This window comes from Myotis lucifugus, unplaced genomic scaffold (assembly GCF_000147115.1).
Source record: "Myotis lucifugus unplaced genomic scaffold, Myoluc2.0 scaffold_40, whole genome shotgun sequence".
Taxonomy (NCBI): Eukaryota; Metazoa; Chordata; class Mammalia; order Chiroptera; family Vespertilionidae; genus Myotis; species Myotis lucifugus.
Genome location: NW_005871088.1, coordinates 725,564 through 740,997, shown reverse-complemented (window position 1 = coordinate 740,997; position 15,434 = coordinate 725,564). Strand labels below are relative to the sequence as shown.

The 15,434-nt window shown below is 58.0% G+C and overlaps 2 protein-coding genes across 4 annotated transcripts in view; one reads left to right on the top strand and one right to left on the bottom strand.

Annotated features, from left to right (window-relative positions):
- The first annotated feature begins 39 nt into the window (after window positions 1–39).
- Window positions 40–4,424, top strand: SSR4 (signal sequence receptor subunit 4). 2 transcript variants are annotated; one of them, XM_006087690.3, is made up of 6 exons: window positions 40–300; window positions 2,371–2,486; window positions 3,407–3,481; window positions 3,677–3,766; window positions 4,064–4,129; window positions 4,264–4,424. In XM_006087690.3, the coding sequence occupies exons 1-6, from the start codon at window positions 234–236 to the stop codon at window positions 4,366–4,368; spliced, it is 519 nt and encodes a 172-aa protein (XP_006087752.1). In that variant the 5' UTR covers window positions 40–233; the 3' UTR covers window positions 4,369–4,424. The 2 variants fall into 2 exon arrangements, with proteins under 2 accessions (XP_006087752.1, XP_006087751.1); XM_006087689.3 differs by having other exon boundaries at window positions 2,368–2,486.
- Window positions 4,425–8,421: 3,997 nt separating this feature from the next.
- Window positions 8,422–15,434, bottom strand: part of PDZD4 (PDZ domain containing 4) — a 23,546-nt gene continuing 16,533 nt past the window's right edge. For both annotated transcript variants that reach the window (XM_006087684.3, XM_023753006.1), the window contains exons 2-8: window positions 14,551–14,804; window positions 13,367–13,457; window positions 12,803–12,901; window positions 11,829–11,891; window positions 11,081–11,182; window positions 10,711–10,806; window positions 8,422–10,535 (exon numbers count right to left, since the gene is read on the bottom strand). In XM_006087684.3, coding sequence (XP_006087746.1) covers window positions 8,988–10,535; window positions 10,711–10,806; window positions 11,081–11,182; window positions 11,829–11,891; window positions 12,803–12,901; window positions 13,367–13,457; window positions 14,551–14,804 — 2,253 coding nt within the window. In that variant the 3' untranslated portion in view covers window positions 8,422–8,987. The remainder of the gene's footprint in view (window positions 10,536–10,710; window positions 10,807–11,080; window positions 11,183–11,828; window positions 11,892–12,802; window positions 12,902–13,366; window positions 13,458–14,550; window positions 14,805–15,434) is intronic.

Below are 15,434 nucleotides of genomic sequence, written 5' to 3'. Positions count from 1 at the left end.
CCACGCCCTTTTCCGGTGCCGAGAGCGCAGCCGCCGCCGCCGCCATCTTTGGGGGGCACCCAGCTGGGCCACAGGTCCTGTGAGGGGACACGTCAGTGCCGCCAGCGACGTCACAGGCCCGCCCAGCCTGCCGGCGTCTGATTGGCTGCCGCGTCCTCTTACGTGTCGCGCTTCCTTGTCTGCCCCTCGTGCTCAGTGGAGTCGCTCTCTTTTTACTCGGCACAGAAGAGGCGATGGTGGCGCTGGCATCTCTCGGCGCCCTGGCGCTCCTCCTGCTGTCGGGCCTCTCCTGCTGCTCAGGTAGCGGCATGGCAGGAGCTCGTTTCTAGCGAGCTTCTCTTCCACTACTGGTGGTGTGTGGCGGGGAGGAGGGGTGCGGGGGAAGCGGGGTACTGGGCCTTCTTCCTCCAAGAGGCAGGTCGCCTCGGGGCGCGACGACCAAGGCCACCAAGCGCTCCTGCACCACACATGTTTACCCAGCGGCCAGGCTGCCGGAAGAAACAAACAAATCTTTCTCCCTTCTGCTCCTGCAAGGGAGAGTTTCAGAGGCTCTCCCGTGCACCCGGCCCCCTCTCCAGCGGGGAAAGTGACACACGTCTCTGCTCCCTCTCCCAGAGTTCCTGGTCTCGGAGGAGGGTTGTACAGGAGCAAAGCTCTACAGCGCAGGGTGATCAGGGGGAGGAAATGGGCTGGAGAAGAGGAGCCACCTACTGGGCGCGGTGGGGCCAGGCCTCCCCGGGAAGGGAGCTCTTAAAGTGAAGAGGGAGAAGGGACCGACCAGGCAGAGTGGCCATGCTCGCGGAGCGTGGGCGAGTTAGATCTGAGTTGAAGAGGTAAGCGGGGAGCTTGGGTGTCAGGCCAGACTGTTGACTTTTGAGTTTTTACCCGAGGCCCTGATGTAACTTTAAAGGGCCTTTCAGCAGAGCAGAACCACAGTCAGATCAATTGACGTTCTTGAGAGATGAACTCCTAGCGGCAGGGTTGAGCTGAGTCTGGAGTCCGGAAGTGTGCTGAGGAGGATGTCCTTGCAAGAGCCAGAGCCGCCTGGGGGCTGGACTAGGGAGGGGTCGCTTTCTGTGCATTCACTTTACCTGCCCTACTTTCAGGCCAGCGTCCTTGGTGTCTGCACCAGCCTAACTGGCCTCCTGCCTCCACCCTTCTCACTTATCTCTCAGGGATTCCCCATGTTGTAGCCAGAGAGGTCTGGAAAGGACATACCCGGCTGTAAAACCTTTTGGTGCCAAGCTTAGCAGGGCACAGAAGGATCTTCTGGATGTGGCTCCTAAGAACTGCCCCACCAGTGTTCCCAGGCATCTTCCTGATGTCCACACCCAAAATCTTCCCTGATTGCCTCAACCTAAGGCAGGGACACCACATTCAGAGAGCAGTTGGCTGAGAACTTTACCATTGGTAGCATTTACTTGGCGCCCTGTGACTTTGGTGGCACCCTTCTTTCTCTAGCCTCTAGCAGCGCGGAGATGGCTAAGGCAGCATTCTTTCTCAGGGCAGCCCTGTTCAAGGGGAGCAGTTGTGCATCTGGATCCAGAACCTCTCCCATTTCCTTCCCTCGGGAAACACTGGGGCTAGTGTTGGCCTTCTGTCCACAGTAGCTGGAGGCAGAGACCCTTCCCTCCATCTTGAAAGCCCATGTGCTTTGCCAGCAGCTCCACGTTTGGTGTCTGTGGAGGACACTGTGTGTTTTTTTGGTTTGTTTTTAAATATTTTTTTATATTTTATTAATTTTTTACAGAGAGGAAGGGAGAGGGATGGAGTTAGAAACATTGATGAGAGAGAAACATAGATTCAGCTGCCTCCTGCACACTCCCTACTGGGGATGTGCCCGCAACCAAGGTACATGCCCTTGACCAGAATCGAACCTGGGACCCTTCAGTCCGCAGACCGACGCTCTATCCACTGAGCCAAACCGGTCAGGGCTGTGGAGGACACTTTGAATAAACTGTCCAGGGTTCTTCATGGCTCTGAATTGAGGTCAGCTTAGCCCCCTGGGCTTCTGGAGTGTTACAGACCAAGGGTAGGCTATAGCCCCAAACCTTTGCATGGCTTCCCTGTCCATAGATACGCGTTGTGCAGTGAATCCACCCAGCCCCCTCCCCCCACTCACCTGCTCTTTTGCCCTTACATTGAGGTCCCACCTGTACAAAGCCTTCCCATTCCCCACCCCCTTTGCCATTGCACTTCTGACTTATTTAGATCTGTTTCCCATATCCTACCTTGCAGGGTCCAAAGGATTCCATGTGTCCTTAGCTGATGAGGTGTGGGAATTGGGATCAGGTTGGTCCCTCTGTCCTCTAGCCCAGCATGCACAAGCTAGGCCTTACCCAGGCATTCTCTGCCTTCTCCCCACAGCAGAGGCCTGCATGGAGCCCCAAATCACCCCTTCCTACTACACAACCTCTGATGCCGTCATTTCCACTGAGACTGTCTTCATTGTGGAGATTTCCTTGACATGCAAGAACAGGGTCCAGGTAAGGGAGGGGGGTTCAGCCAGGAGGGTACTGGGGTGAGAAGCGGGTAGTGAGCCTGGGACCTTGGGCATTAGCTACTCAACTTGCAGACCCAGGGACCCATGTGGATTTCGATGCACTAAGATCAAATTCTAGCAGTTGTTCAAAGAACATTCTCCTAAGCTTCCTGGGTTTTTTTGCCTAGGTGCAGTAATGTAGGTAGACACTTTGCTGTGTCTTAAAGAGAATGTATGTGGCCCGGCCAGTGTGCCTCAGTGGTTGAGCATCAGCCCATGAACCAGAAGATCATGGTCAGGACACATGCCCGATTTTCGGGCTCAATCCCCAGTGTGGGGTGTGCAGGAGGCAGCTGATCAATGATTCTCATCGTTGATAAAAGAATGTACGTGGAAGTGAGAAACAGCCAGGGGTCAGTCCCCAGTTTTCTCCATCCCTTTTCTGGTTGCTCTTTGCCAAGGTGTATGTCCATGTGGGTATTTCATAATTTTAAGACTGAACAGACCTGACCTTAACCAGCCTTCCAAAGGCCCAAAGAAGGAAGTTGGGCCTTTTTGGATACAACATTTCTTGGACAGCTCATTGGGTTCCCCTTGGCCCCAGCACCCCCTTACAGGCTCAGAAATAATAAGGACATGTCAATCATCCCATGCTGTTCACAGTTAACAGGCTTGCTGTGGGTTAGGGGGGCCAGGCCAAAAAAGGAATGTACCCTCCCCCCAGAGTTGAGCCAGAGAAATAGTGACAGTATCTGTGGGTGTTGGCTTCCTGGCAAGGCTCTGGGTTGTGCCAGGCCTACCTCCATGATTCTCGCATGGTGTCCCCTGCCCACAGGCCACAGGTGCCGCTGGGAGCAGCACAGTGGGGCCTCTGCCAACAGCCATATAGGGGAGAAAATGACTCGCCCCTTGTCTTCTCCCCAGAACATGGCTCTTTATGCTGACGTCAGTGGAAAACAATTTCCTGTCACCCGGGGTCAGGACGTGGGACGTTATCAGGTAAGGGATACTATGGTTGTCATTTTGGGGGAAGGCCACCTGCTCTTGGGTGTGACTGGAAGCCCTAGAGGTGGCCTGGTCAAGCAGGGTCAGGGTTCTTTTGTCTTGGGCCACTGGCAGTGGTGCTGTGTTAGCACTGGCAGCGGGACCCTGATGTGTTCATTGTGCCTACCCCGTGCCAAATACCCAACCCAGGTGTCCTGGAGCCTAGATCACAAAAATGCCCACGCAGGTACCTATGAGGTCAGATTCTTCGATGAGGAGTCCTACAGCCTCCTGAGGAAGGTGAGTGCCACCTGCAGCTCCTCCCCAGCCTGCAGGAGGGAGGGCACACCCTGCCTCCACAGCCCTCCACCCTCCAACCCCTCTTCCTGGAGCTCTGGGCCACTAGGGGCCTTGCTTACAGGGACCAGGGTGGCTGGGTGGGTGCCTTCCTATACACCTGCCCCGCCTGTGCTTGGACCTTATGTTTTTCCCTTACCCATCTCTCTCCTCCCCTCTTCCCTGACTCAAGCCAGTGCTCTTGTCTCTCCTACCCCACCCCACCCTGCAGCACCCCTAACCCCAGCACCTCCCTTGCAGGCTCAGAGAAACAACGAAGACATTTCTATCATCGCACCCCTGTTCACAGTCAGCGTAGACCATCGGGTGAGTGGGCTGAAGAGGCTGGCCTGGGCTTGGGAAACAGCAAGCACTCAGCAAGCTTCATACTTTTGGGGGGGCAGGGGCTAGGCCGCTCACCCATCCCTCCCCTGAGCTTGCTTTGCTCTCCTTTCTTGCAGGGCACCTGGAACGGGCCCTGGGTTTCCACCGAGGTATTAGCCGCAGTCATCGGAATAGTGATCTACTACCTGGCCTTCAACGCCAAGAGCCACATCCAGGCCTGAGGGCAGTGCCCCCAGCCCCCCGTGCTTCTTTCAATAAAACAGTTAGAGGCCCCTCATTTGCGTCACTGCACCTTGCCTTCCACACAGGTCAGGGCTGGGCAGCCAGCATCCCCTGGTCCACATGATAATGCAACGCTGAGCGGGGACTGGGCTGAATCTCCCGTCTCATGGGTTTGCTTTGCTCTTTGGTGTTGCAGGCTTGCCTACCCCAGCCCCCAGCTAAGCCTTCCCTGCCTCGGGCCCCGGTGACCAGCATCTACCTGCTGTCTCCTGGTTGCCTACATGGGTTTGCCCCTCCTCCCAGCACATGTGGTCTGGCAGAGGACTGCCTTGTTCTCTCCTGCCCCTCAGTCCCTCCGGCTTGCCCAGGGTAGGGCCTCTGACCGCCTACCATTGGGGCGGCAACTGCCTGGCTTCCCCCAAACCCAGCAGTCAGCAACACATGTAGACAGCCCTATACATCCTGCAGTGGTTCCTGTGTGTGCAGCCCTGGGCATGAGCCACATACTGAAGTACTCTGATGCTTACATCGTGAGTGGCCATTTCACTAATACAGTTGAAGCCAATCAACCTGGCAGCTGTCTGGGGTGTAGTCATTCTAAGCACTACACCCCACCCCCTCCACGTTGCCTCTCAATGTGCTCCCACTTCCTGGTGTCAGGTGGGACACATAGAAGGGGCAGAAAGAAGCAACGGCCTGAACCCCTACCTCTGAGGAGCCATTGCCAGCTCTCCCAGTTTGGCCTTTCACTTACCGCTCCCCTGAACACCCAGTGCCATCGGACACCAGACTCAGGTGCCTGTGCCTGCATCATGCTCCAGGTCAACCTTCAGCCCTCCTGCCCAGCCAGGGAGTTTCACTGGTGCCATCCATGGCTGCAGAAGTGCCCAGAGCCCTGGGGTCCAAAGGGGCTAGATGGCAAGTCCTAGGGGAGTCCTTCCCACATACATGTTCCAAGGCAGTTTGCTCAGCTCTGATGTGACTGCCTCCTAGGGGGTCTTGGTGAGGGGTCATTGAGCCCATATGGCAAACCCTTGGCACCCTGGTGCTTGATCACCATTGCCTGTTCCAGGAAAGGAACAGGGCAACAGTGCAAGGAAGGTAGGCCCCAAACCTCCGAGGGGGCAGGGCTCAGTGCCTCGGCTCTGTCCTTCATAGCAGTAGGAAGGGCTGGGGGCATGGAGGGCAAGTGACTTGTGACCTGGAACTGCCTGGGGACCTCCTCCAGACTACGACAAATGGGGAGGCTCTCAAGAAGAGCTGGGTCCTCCCAAAAGCAGTACAGCTGAGTCCCTTCAGGGCCAAGCCAGGCTAGGCTTGCTGGCTGCTAGGGTTTCTGGATTCCATAGAAAGACCAGCAGAGGGAGCTTAAAGGGCACCTGCTGTAGGTGGTGGGTGCTGGCGAGGCAGGCAAGGTAGACAGTGGCAGCTGTGTGCCACCCAGGGGCACTTTTTGATCCTGGCTCCACTACCCTGCCTGATGGCAATAGGACCCAGATGTGAAGTCACTGTTCCAGGGTATCAGAAGCCAAGGGCTGCCAACCCTCCTGGCACCACCTCCAAGAATCAGAGCTGAGCCACGGCGCTGGCTTTCAGGGACTCCAGGTCCCAGGCGTCTTGGCCCACTTCCCCTGAGCACTAGGCCTCCACGCAAATCCTGGCTGGAACAAGAATGGGGAACCTCTGGAGCCATTAAAGTTGCCTCCCAACAGCTGGAGAGCTGTGCCCAGGGAATGGTTGGCTTCTGTCTCCCACTCCCTCCACCCCCATTTTCTGTGGCAGGAGAGCCCCATCCTCCTCTATGGGGTCATGTTCCCTCCAGAGGAACAGGGGGGTCACCAGAGTCTACGTACCTAGTCTTCAGCAATAGGTCTTGAAGGGCTGAGCTGTGAAGGGGACATCGCATGCCCCTACACCTCTGCTATCTTCACCCCTTTTCACCAACAAGCCCTGTACTCCTTCCAGTCTGCAGTGTGATGTTGAGCCTTCCCTCCCAGCTGCTCAACACAGTAGCTGGACAGATGTAGCCTGCTTGGGAACCTGCCTTCCCAGCAGGGCACTGGGCTTCTGGGAACGTGGACTCAGATTCCTCACTCATGCCCATCTCAGCCAACTGGCAGAGTTAATGAGAGGTCTACATCATTTTTTAAGAGAATTTAAGTGTGTGCTTGCCCACTTCAGCTGCTGGCAGCATCCAGTCTGTTCAGAAGCTCCCTTCATGGCCACATTGCCCACTCCAGGGAGCGTCACGCACAGAGCAGGCCACACCTGGAGATGGCCTTCAGGGCCCTGGCTCTCACCCAGCACGTAGCATGGGTCCTGGCACTTAGCCGATACTAGTGGTTTGCTGCACTGAATAGAACCGCATCTGGCTGCATCCCTGCAAGTCCATGAGCCAAAAGGGCCCTGTGGCCACCCAAGTATTCATCCACCTCATGGCCTAGACCAGTGGTCGGCAAACTCATTAGTCAACAGAGCCAAATATCAACAGTAAAACGATTAAAATTTCTTTTGAGAGCCAAATTTCTTCAACTTAAACTATACAGGTAGGTACATTGTTATTAACTTAATTAGGGTACTCATAGGCTTAGGAAGAGCCACACTCAAGGGGCCAAAGAGCCGCATGTGGCTCGCGAGCCGCAGTTTGCCGACCACTGGCCTAGACTTTTACTCAGCATCATCTACGTGCTAGGCACTGGGGGCCCCAAATCGGGAAGGTAGCTTGTGCCTTTGAGAAACTCCCAGCTCCTTGCCCCTGCTCTGGTTTTTCTGGAGCAGGGGGAGGGGGTGGGATCCACTTCTCTCAGGCTCCTGCGGTGAAGGAGTGTTGGCCTCATTCAGTGGCAGGCCCCGTGGCCACTCCTGAGCCAAGCCTCTGTCATCCTGCATCTGTGCAGCACCCCTGAGGCCATGTCACACCCTTGAAATGATTCAAGTGACCCTGTCACAGCTCCTGTCAGGTACAGGACACTGACATCAAAAGATCTTGCTGTTGCCCAGCCAGAGTGGCTCAGTGGTTGAGCGATGACCTATGAACCAGGAGGTCAGTTCTATTCCCAGTCAGGGCACATGCCTGGGTTGTGGGCTTGATCCAGGTGGGGTGTGTGCAGGAGGCATCTCATCATTGATGTCTGTCTCTGTCTCTCTCTCTGTCTCTCTCTCTCTCTCTCCCTCCCTCTCCCTTCCTCTGAAATAAAAAGAAAAAACTTGGAGGGGGGGTGGGTAGGCTGGGAAGAGGGGGGTAAAGGGAGGGAAATGGGAGATATCTGTAATACTATCAACAATAAAAAATAACAAAACCTTGCTGTTCCTCAGTGACATGCCAAGAAAGCTGAGAGACAGCTTTCAATTGGCACCAGTCCTCACCTGCCCTGCCCTTCACGCCCCCCCCCCCGCAACACACACACACACACACACACACACACACACACACACACACACACCCCTCTCCCACCCCAAACTGACAGCTCTTCTCCCAGCTCGATCGATGAGAATAAACACAGGGAGGCCAGGAATCACCATAAAAAGGCAGCTTGCTTTATTGTGATGCCGGTAGGGGGCAGGGATGGGCAATCTGCCTCCAATCTGAGGCTCTCTGAGGCTGAGGGGCCCTGGAGAACTGCCCAGTCCACACCTGCAAAGTGGGGGTGCAGGACATCTCCCTAGTCAGCCCAGCTGGCCTGGCATGGCTCTCGCTGGGGTTCAGGCAGCTCCCTCAACTCCATGTGGGTCTTGTCACAAAGCTCTTTTGCTATTACACATGGGCCTTGGCTTCTGGACCCCTTCACGACCCTCAGAAGAGAAGCCACACTCCACATGGAGTCAAGCACAGCCCTGGGCTCAGGTATTTCTTCTTGGATGGATACTGCCCCCTCAGGCCCCAGTCTCGGCTCTACCTTGGTCACAGAGGAGGTAACCTCCAGGGTGATCCTTGAAAGCCCTTGTCCCCACACCTCAGACGGAGGCCAGCAGGAAAGCTGCTTCCCATTCTTCCCTTCCTTCCCATCCCTTCCCTCCCACCCCTACCCTCCCTTCTCTTACTCCCCCTCCCACCCCCCTCCTTCCCAGCCCTCACTAGGGGGGGTTCCACCTTTGTCAGGCTGCCTGAAGGAGCTGCTAGCCCCCAGGGCAGGTGCACAAAACAGAAAAACAATTGGCAAGCACAGAAAGGGAGAAAAACCACAAAAACAGGGTCGCCTTTGTCTACAAATAGTGGAGGCTCCCAGCAGGGGGGAGAGTCGGCTCAGCTCGGGAGCTGGACATTCTCTTGTGCTTAGGACAATCCTCTTTACCTCTCCTTTTCAGCTCAACACACTGAGAGAGCTGGGGGGTGGGGGTGAGTGTGTGCACGTGCATGTGCCTGGGCTAGTGTTGCACACGCGCACACACAGGCGCACACACACACACACAATGGAAGGGGTGCCCATTCTCCTTGGGGGCTTCTTTCTGGTAACAAAGTCCTGTGCACAAATACAAAGACAGGTGTGTGCACACCTGTGCACAAAGACACACACTAGATTCTAAGGGAGAGGAGGGGGTAGGATTCCTGGAGGCTCACTGGACCTGGGCAGGGGCGGAGGGCCCGCCCTATAGTGCAGCTGGCTCCCATCTGGGCGGCTCAGACGGTGGTGACGGAGAGCAGAGGGTTATAGACTCGCTTGCCGTCAGCTGAGCGAGTGCCATGGGCCAGCATCTCCTGGATGGTGATCCAGTTGTCTAGAATCTTCTTATTCCGCTTCTTCATGGTCTTGCGGTGGCTCAAGGCGATGATGTTGAGCTCAGCCTTGCTGTCGCCGTTCTGCTGTTCCCTCAGGCACTCCAACCGGCTCTGCATCATGAACTCACGCCGCTTGCGCTGCTCCCGGGCCCGGATCAGGTGCTGCTTCCGCTCCTCCTTGCTCCAGTAGCGGCCCATCTTCATCTCGCTGACCGCGTCGTCGTCCGTGGTCATGCCACTGCGCTCCTCACGGATCTTCAGGGCCCGGGCTTTTAGGAGGCGATCACGCACAGGCCGCTTGGCCACATAGCGGGTTCCATCGCTGCGCACCTTGACCTTCCACTCCATGCGGGGCCCTTCACTGGCTGCGGCCACAGCTCCGCCCACCCGAGGGCCACCAGCCAAACTCAAGGGGACGTGGCCCAGATCCTCCAGGCAGCGCGGAGGGGCCAGCTGCAGACAGCTTTGGTAGTGCTCGCCCTCCTGGCCCTGGCCTCGGTGGCGCCTGGAAAGGTAAGGGCTGCCCTCGGGACCCACGCGCTCCAGGGTGACCCCCATCTTGGGGCTGCGGCGGACGCGCTCCTCTGAGTGCTGTCTCCGGCCCACCTCGGGATCCCGGGAGAGGGATCGGAACTTTCCAGGGCTCCCCTGTGGAGGAGCTGCCTTGGGGTGGGTGGCGACAGGGGGGCCCGAGGGGGTCCGATTCAAGTTGGAGTTGCCAGCAGCGGCCCGCCTCAGGGGGCTCTCCTGCAGCGGCTCGGTGAGCAGAGGGGTGCTGCGGCAGCTCTCCCCCGTGTTGTAGGCACTGGTGCTGTCCTTGTCAGACTTCTCAGGCAGCTCGGAGATGTCGGGCAGCTCACGCTTCTTGGGCTCGCTGGCGCCCAGCTCATAGACGCTCTCCTCCTCTAGCAGCCAGGCCTTCATGCAGCGCTCCCGCAGCTGCTGCATCTTCTGCGCCCGCAGGATGTTGCGGCACTTGAATTCCAGGTGCCGCAGCTCCTCCTCCAGCATGGCCATCTCGTGGCCCAGGCTCTCGTTGCGGTTGACGTCCAGGGCGCTGTTGCCACCGGAGGCGCGGGCGAAGAGGAGGCCCAGCTGGTTGCCATTCTCCAGGTGGCACTTGATTTCCAGCAGCTCCCGGTAGCGCTCGTACTCCTCATCGGTGAGGCCCGGGACCTCGGCACCCCCCAGCCCAGCCCCCTCAGCCAGCAGGGAGTCCATGCTGAAGTGGAAGTCGCGGCTCTGCAGGGCGTCCCCTTGCAGGCCAAACTTGCGCAGGGTGCCGGGCGTGTTGGTGGTGCTCAGGGGCTCATCCCCCAGCAGGTCGTGCTCAGAGCTCTCCTCGTTGCGGGTGCTCTCGTCAGTCCGACCCACCCCACTGTCCAGCTCCTGGCTGTTGCTCAGGCCCGGGCCCACATCCGGGGCCCCTGGCTCCTCTTCTTTTCCGAGCTGGGGTAGAAAGATGAACCCTACTCAGTCTGGGTCCCATTAGCAGGGGCGCCAAAAGAGGATGGGGTGATCAGAAGGGCTTTGGGGTCCAGCCCACCTCCTACACACGCCCAGCCCCTCCTCACCCTCCCTTCCTGCTGGCCCTCCCCACCACCTGCCCTTCTTCCTTCCTCACCTGCTGGGCAGGGGGGGATTTCAACTTCCCCTCATTCTCTGAGCCCAAGACATCCAGGAAGTCATCGCGGTCACTGTCCTTCATTCGCTTTGCCAGCTGCAGAGACAGGCCCGTGATGTCCCACTGTCTTAAGAACCTCCCCAGCCACCCCTCCAGTTGCCTCAAGGTTCCATACCCAACAGAGTTAAAAACCCCAGAGAGGGGGTGGTCCCGGCCAGCATAGGCCAAAAGGAGAAACAGGCCTTGGGACACTGCCAGCTCTCTATCCTTGCCAGGTTGTTGGCATGTCTGTGCCCCTGACACAGATCAGCAGATTCTAAGACAGAAAGCCTGATGGGAGGGGACCCAGAACACCCTGCTAGACACACACCTGGCTCTCAGGCCGGGCCACCAGCAGGGAGATGTTGGTGTTCTCCTCCTGGCTCAGGATGGCCACCGCCTCTTCCCGGTTCTGGACGTCCACACCGTTTATCTGTGGCGGGTGAGGAACAATCAGCAGGGATGCCAGAGCTGGCTGAGGGGCGGGCCCTGGGTGAGCACCCTGGGCTGGAACAGGCTCCCCAAGCTTTGGCAGGATGGAGAGAAGTGGGAGGTGCCTCGGGAGAGGACAGCCTGGCCTGTGCAAAGGCACATATGCTCAGAGGACAACATGGGACAGATGTGCTCACATCTGGGGGACAGAGGGAGAGGCTAGTAAGGTGCCAGAGCAGATCCCATGGGCACCCGGGAGCCACCCAGAGCAGCTGTGCAGAGAGAGGAGACCCAGCCTGGTTTTAGGCTGCCTGGCACCAAGCTAAGCTCTTAGCAGGGCTGAGCTGGGTTCAGCTAAGAAGTGGTAGGGCAGCCCGGCCGGTGTGGCTCAGTGGTTGAGTGACGACCTATGAACCAGGAGGTCGTGGTTCAATTCCCGGTCAGGGCACATGCCCAGGTGGCAGGCTCGATCCCCCAATAAGGGGCGTGCAGGAAGCAGCCAATCAATGATTCTCTCATCATGGATGTTTCTATCTCTCTCCCTCTCTCTTCCTCTCTGAAATCAATAAAAATATTTTAAAAAAAGAAGAAGTGGAGGGGCAGCTGGCACAGTGGAGCCTGGAGTCAGGCATGCTTGCCCCGCTCACCTGGACGATTCGGTCTCCCTCTCGGATCCGGCCGTCTTTGGCTGCAATGCTGTTGGGATTCACCTGCAAGGCACACACATCCTGGGTGGGCACTTGGCACCTCCGCTAAGGTGCCCTCTGAGTAGAACAGGTCAGCCTCACTTCGGGAGTCCCCAAAGCCAAGCAAAGGCTCCTCGCTCGCTCCCTCTTCAGCTCAGACCAGGAGCTCCCAAGCTCCAGGAGGCAGGGACAGAACAGTGGGCCTGGGGCTAGTCGCCTCTCCCTAGCACAAGCCACCAACTTACTGACCCAAACCTTCCAGCCCCTTCCAACACCCCCTCATGCCCATGCGCTGGCTGGCAACCCTACACTCATTTTTGCATGAAAGCCTGTTCTTTTTTGTGTTAGAGGCTAGGATACTTTCCCATACTCAAAAAATAGCAGTGGGATAGTCCTATGAAGGTAAACTTGATTAGGATACTGCTAGACTGTGGATGGCAGCAGGGGAGTCATCCCCCCTCCTACAGACACACAGACAGGTGGAAAAGAATGACCCCCATGAGTGCCAGGAGGGCGGCTGCAAGACGTGCGAGGAATAACAAAGCCTAGCTGGGACCTTAGCCTGCCTCAGCCTTGCCCACTGTCCCACCCTGGCCACGTACGCTGGGGGAGGGCTGTCTGGCTGGGGGAGGGCTGTCAGGCTGGGCATACACTGACTACTGATGCTAAGCAGGCCTTATCCCTGGCAGCTGGGTCCTTGTGGGCAGCCTGAGCACCCTGGGCAGTGTGCAAAGGCCAAGGGGTTGGATGCTATGGGAATTCTCTGTGTGCCAGGCCCTGCCTCACTACCCACCACCATGGTGCCCGTTCACCTCACTGGTGCAGTACAGATGGGCATCATCAAAGTCCAGCTTTGAGGTCCCAGTACACCAAAGACAGCATGAGGCTCTGCTGCCTTCTAGAAGACTCCACTGCCATATTCCCCACCTTCATACCTCTCCAACGTAGATGCCCAGGTCCTCCTCATCATCGGTGCGGTAGCAAACCATCAGGCCCAGCTTGTCCCGGTGGCTGGCTTTATACAGCTCCACCTCCTGCCACAAGGGGGCGTGGGGGAAGCAGAGGAAGAAAGCCCCGGAAATACGTGAGCAAGGACCCATGCGGTGGTGGTGGACACGGCCCAGCCTGGTCCCCCAGCAGCACTTCACCTGAGCTGAGCCTCCAGATTTGGAGGATTTTCTTACCATCCCCAAATGGCGCATGTGTTTCTTACCAGGAAATGCCCGAGACATACGCACGAGACGCACAGGACGCATAGGACACAGACATGTGCGGGACACAGACTCACCAACATAAACCAACTGTGACCTCACCCGTGCCCTCCCCAACTCAGCCAGACTTGGTGGGTGAGCCTGAGTAACCAGCCACACCCCGGGAAGGACCACAAGGCCCAGCCGCCTGGAAGCAGCAGGAGCCAGGCCTGAGATGGGCTGTAGACAGTCATCCTGGGACTGGCTCCTGAGGCTGGCTGCGGGCCCTGCCCTGGCCACCTGGCTCACCTCATACTCCAGCTCGTCCACACGGTCTGCCTCCTGCGGGCCGCCCTCCATGAACTCCGCTGGGTCATAATACTCATGGCTGATGGGGGGGCTGCCCAGGAGAAGTGGGGGATCAGGCTGGCCATCTGCTCCTCTCATGCCCTTGCCCCAGCCCCAGCTCCCGGGCTGGCCAGTCCCACTGCACTCAGCATGGAGCCCTACTCTGGGTACACCCTCAGGGAAGATGGGGTCAGGCTATTCTTCCAGAACTCCCTCCTTCTGAGCTACATGCATCCATGCATAGACCAGGAGTGTGCGGGGGTTCACACCGAGGATGCAGGCATGCCTAGACCCCTAAGCCTGTCCCGCACCGTCCCCCAGCTCAGACTCCTCAAACCATGCCAGCTGGCAGTGACTTCTCCAAACTGTGGGTATCCTTCCCGCCCAGCACTGACCCCACTCATGCAACGCCCCCAGGAGTTACCCAGGCCCCGGAGGACTGCTGGGGGGCAGAGAAGGGCCCACTCTACCTCCAAGGGTGGCCCTCGTTGCCCCGAAGCTAAGCTTGGCAGCCGGCAGCCCTGGGCCTACCTCTCTGCGGAGGGGATCCCGGGACCACCTCCCTGCAGACGGGGTTTAGACTAGCAGAATGAGTCAGCGCTCACACAGTCATGAGCCACCAGGCCTGGGTGAGAGGCCCTTCTTCTGAGTGGGCCAAAGCCAAAGAAAGAAGCCGAAGAGATGGAAGAAGTTCAGAGCAGGGAGAGAGATGGGACAGACAAGGATGCAAGAAGATTCAAGGGGTGATGCTTGTGAGGCAGAAGACGATGGGACGGCAGAGGAGAGAGGATGGAGGAGGAGGAGCTGAGGACCTCAACCTTCCAGCAGCAAGATCCCAGGATGGTCCTCCCTTGGCCCTGGGGGTAGATACAATGAGGAGCCTGCTTGTCAACCTCCCCTGGCCCCTTCCCCGGCTGGTGTTCAGCCTGAGGCTAGAGGCCTGGAGATTTCTGAGCCCTTGGGTGCCACAGTCAACTCTGGAGGCCAAGGAGCCTGCTTCCTGCCTGAGAGGGCAAGCCAGTCGGGGTCTCCCCGCCATGCCCAGAGCTGCAGCAACGCAGCCTCTGGGTGGGGTGGGGATGGCTGCCCCTGGTGGCGTGCCCTCTCTGGAGGCAGGGCCCGGGGCCCTCCTGAGGGCGACTCACAGCTCAGATAGGACGTACGGCTCCAGGATGACCATGGGTGGGGTGGGCGGGCGCAGCTTGCCCAGCGCCATGATATGCTCGAAGGTGATGTCAGTCTGAGTGCCACTGTCCACCAGCTGCAGGTCATGACAGGAGTTGTCCCCCCGGAGGCGGGGGCTGCGTCTCAACACCTGTATCACCAGGGGCTCCTTGGAGGAACGCAGGGCCTCCAGGGTTTGCTCCTGAGACAGCTTGGAGAGCTCCTTCCCGTTCACCTGCGGCAGAGACACGCCCCCATGAGAACCCACTGACCAGTGCCCCAATGTGCGCAACCAAGAAATCTGCTGCCCGGCCTGCGTGGCTCAACCTATGAACCAGGAGGTCACGGTTCCATTCCCGGTCAGGGCACATGCCCGGGTTGCAGGCTCGATCCCCAGTGTGGGGTGTGCAGGAGGCAGCCGATCAATGATTCTCTCTCATCATTTATGTTTCTATCTCTCTCTCCCTCTCCCTTCCTCTCTGAAATCAATAAAAATATATATATATATTTTAAAAAGAAATCTGTTCTGCTTACTCATAGCGCCCCATATCCAGGCGAACCCCACTTCTCAGCCCTGTCCCCACAGAGTGCTGTCTGGGGATTGCTGGGCCATGCCCCGGAGGCCGGGGAGCCCCAGTGTCTACGCACTAGAACACCCTTCAGCCCTCCCCCGGGAGCCACCCAACTCTTCTGTGCCCTCACTCCAGCCCCGCCTCTCCTTCAGGAAGCAGAGGCCCCTCTCCTTCAGGCAGCAGAGACCAGAGTGAGCAACTCAAAGACTGCGGAGTCCCCCTTGGCAATAAGTGAGCATTTGTTGTGCAAGAGGAAGACCCTGCCTCCTCTCGTGATGGGTTCAGGCGGGAGG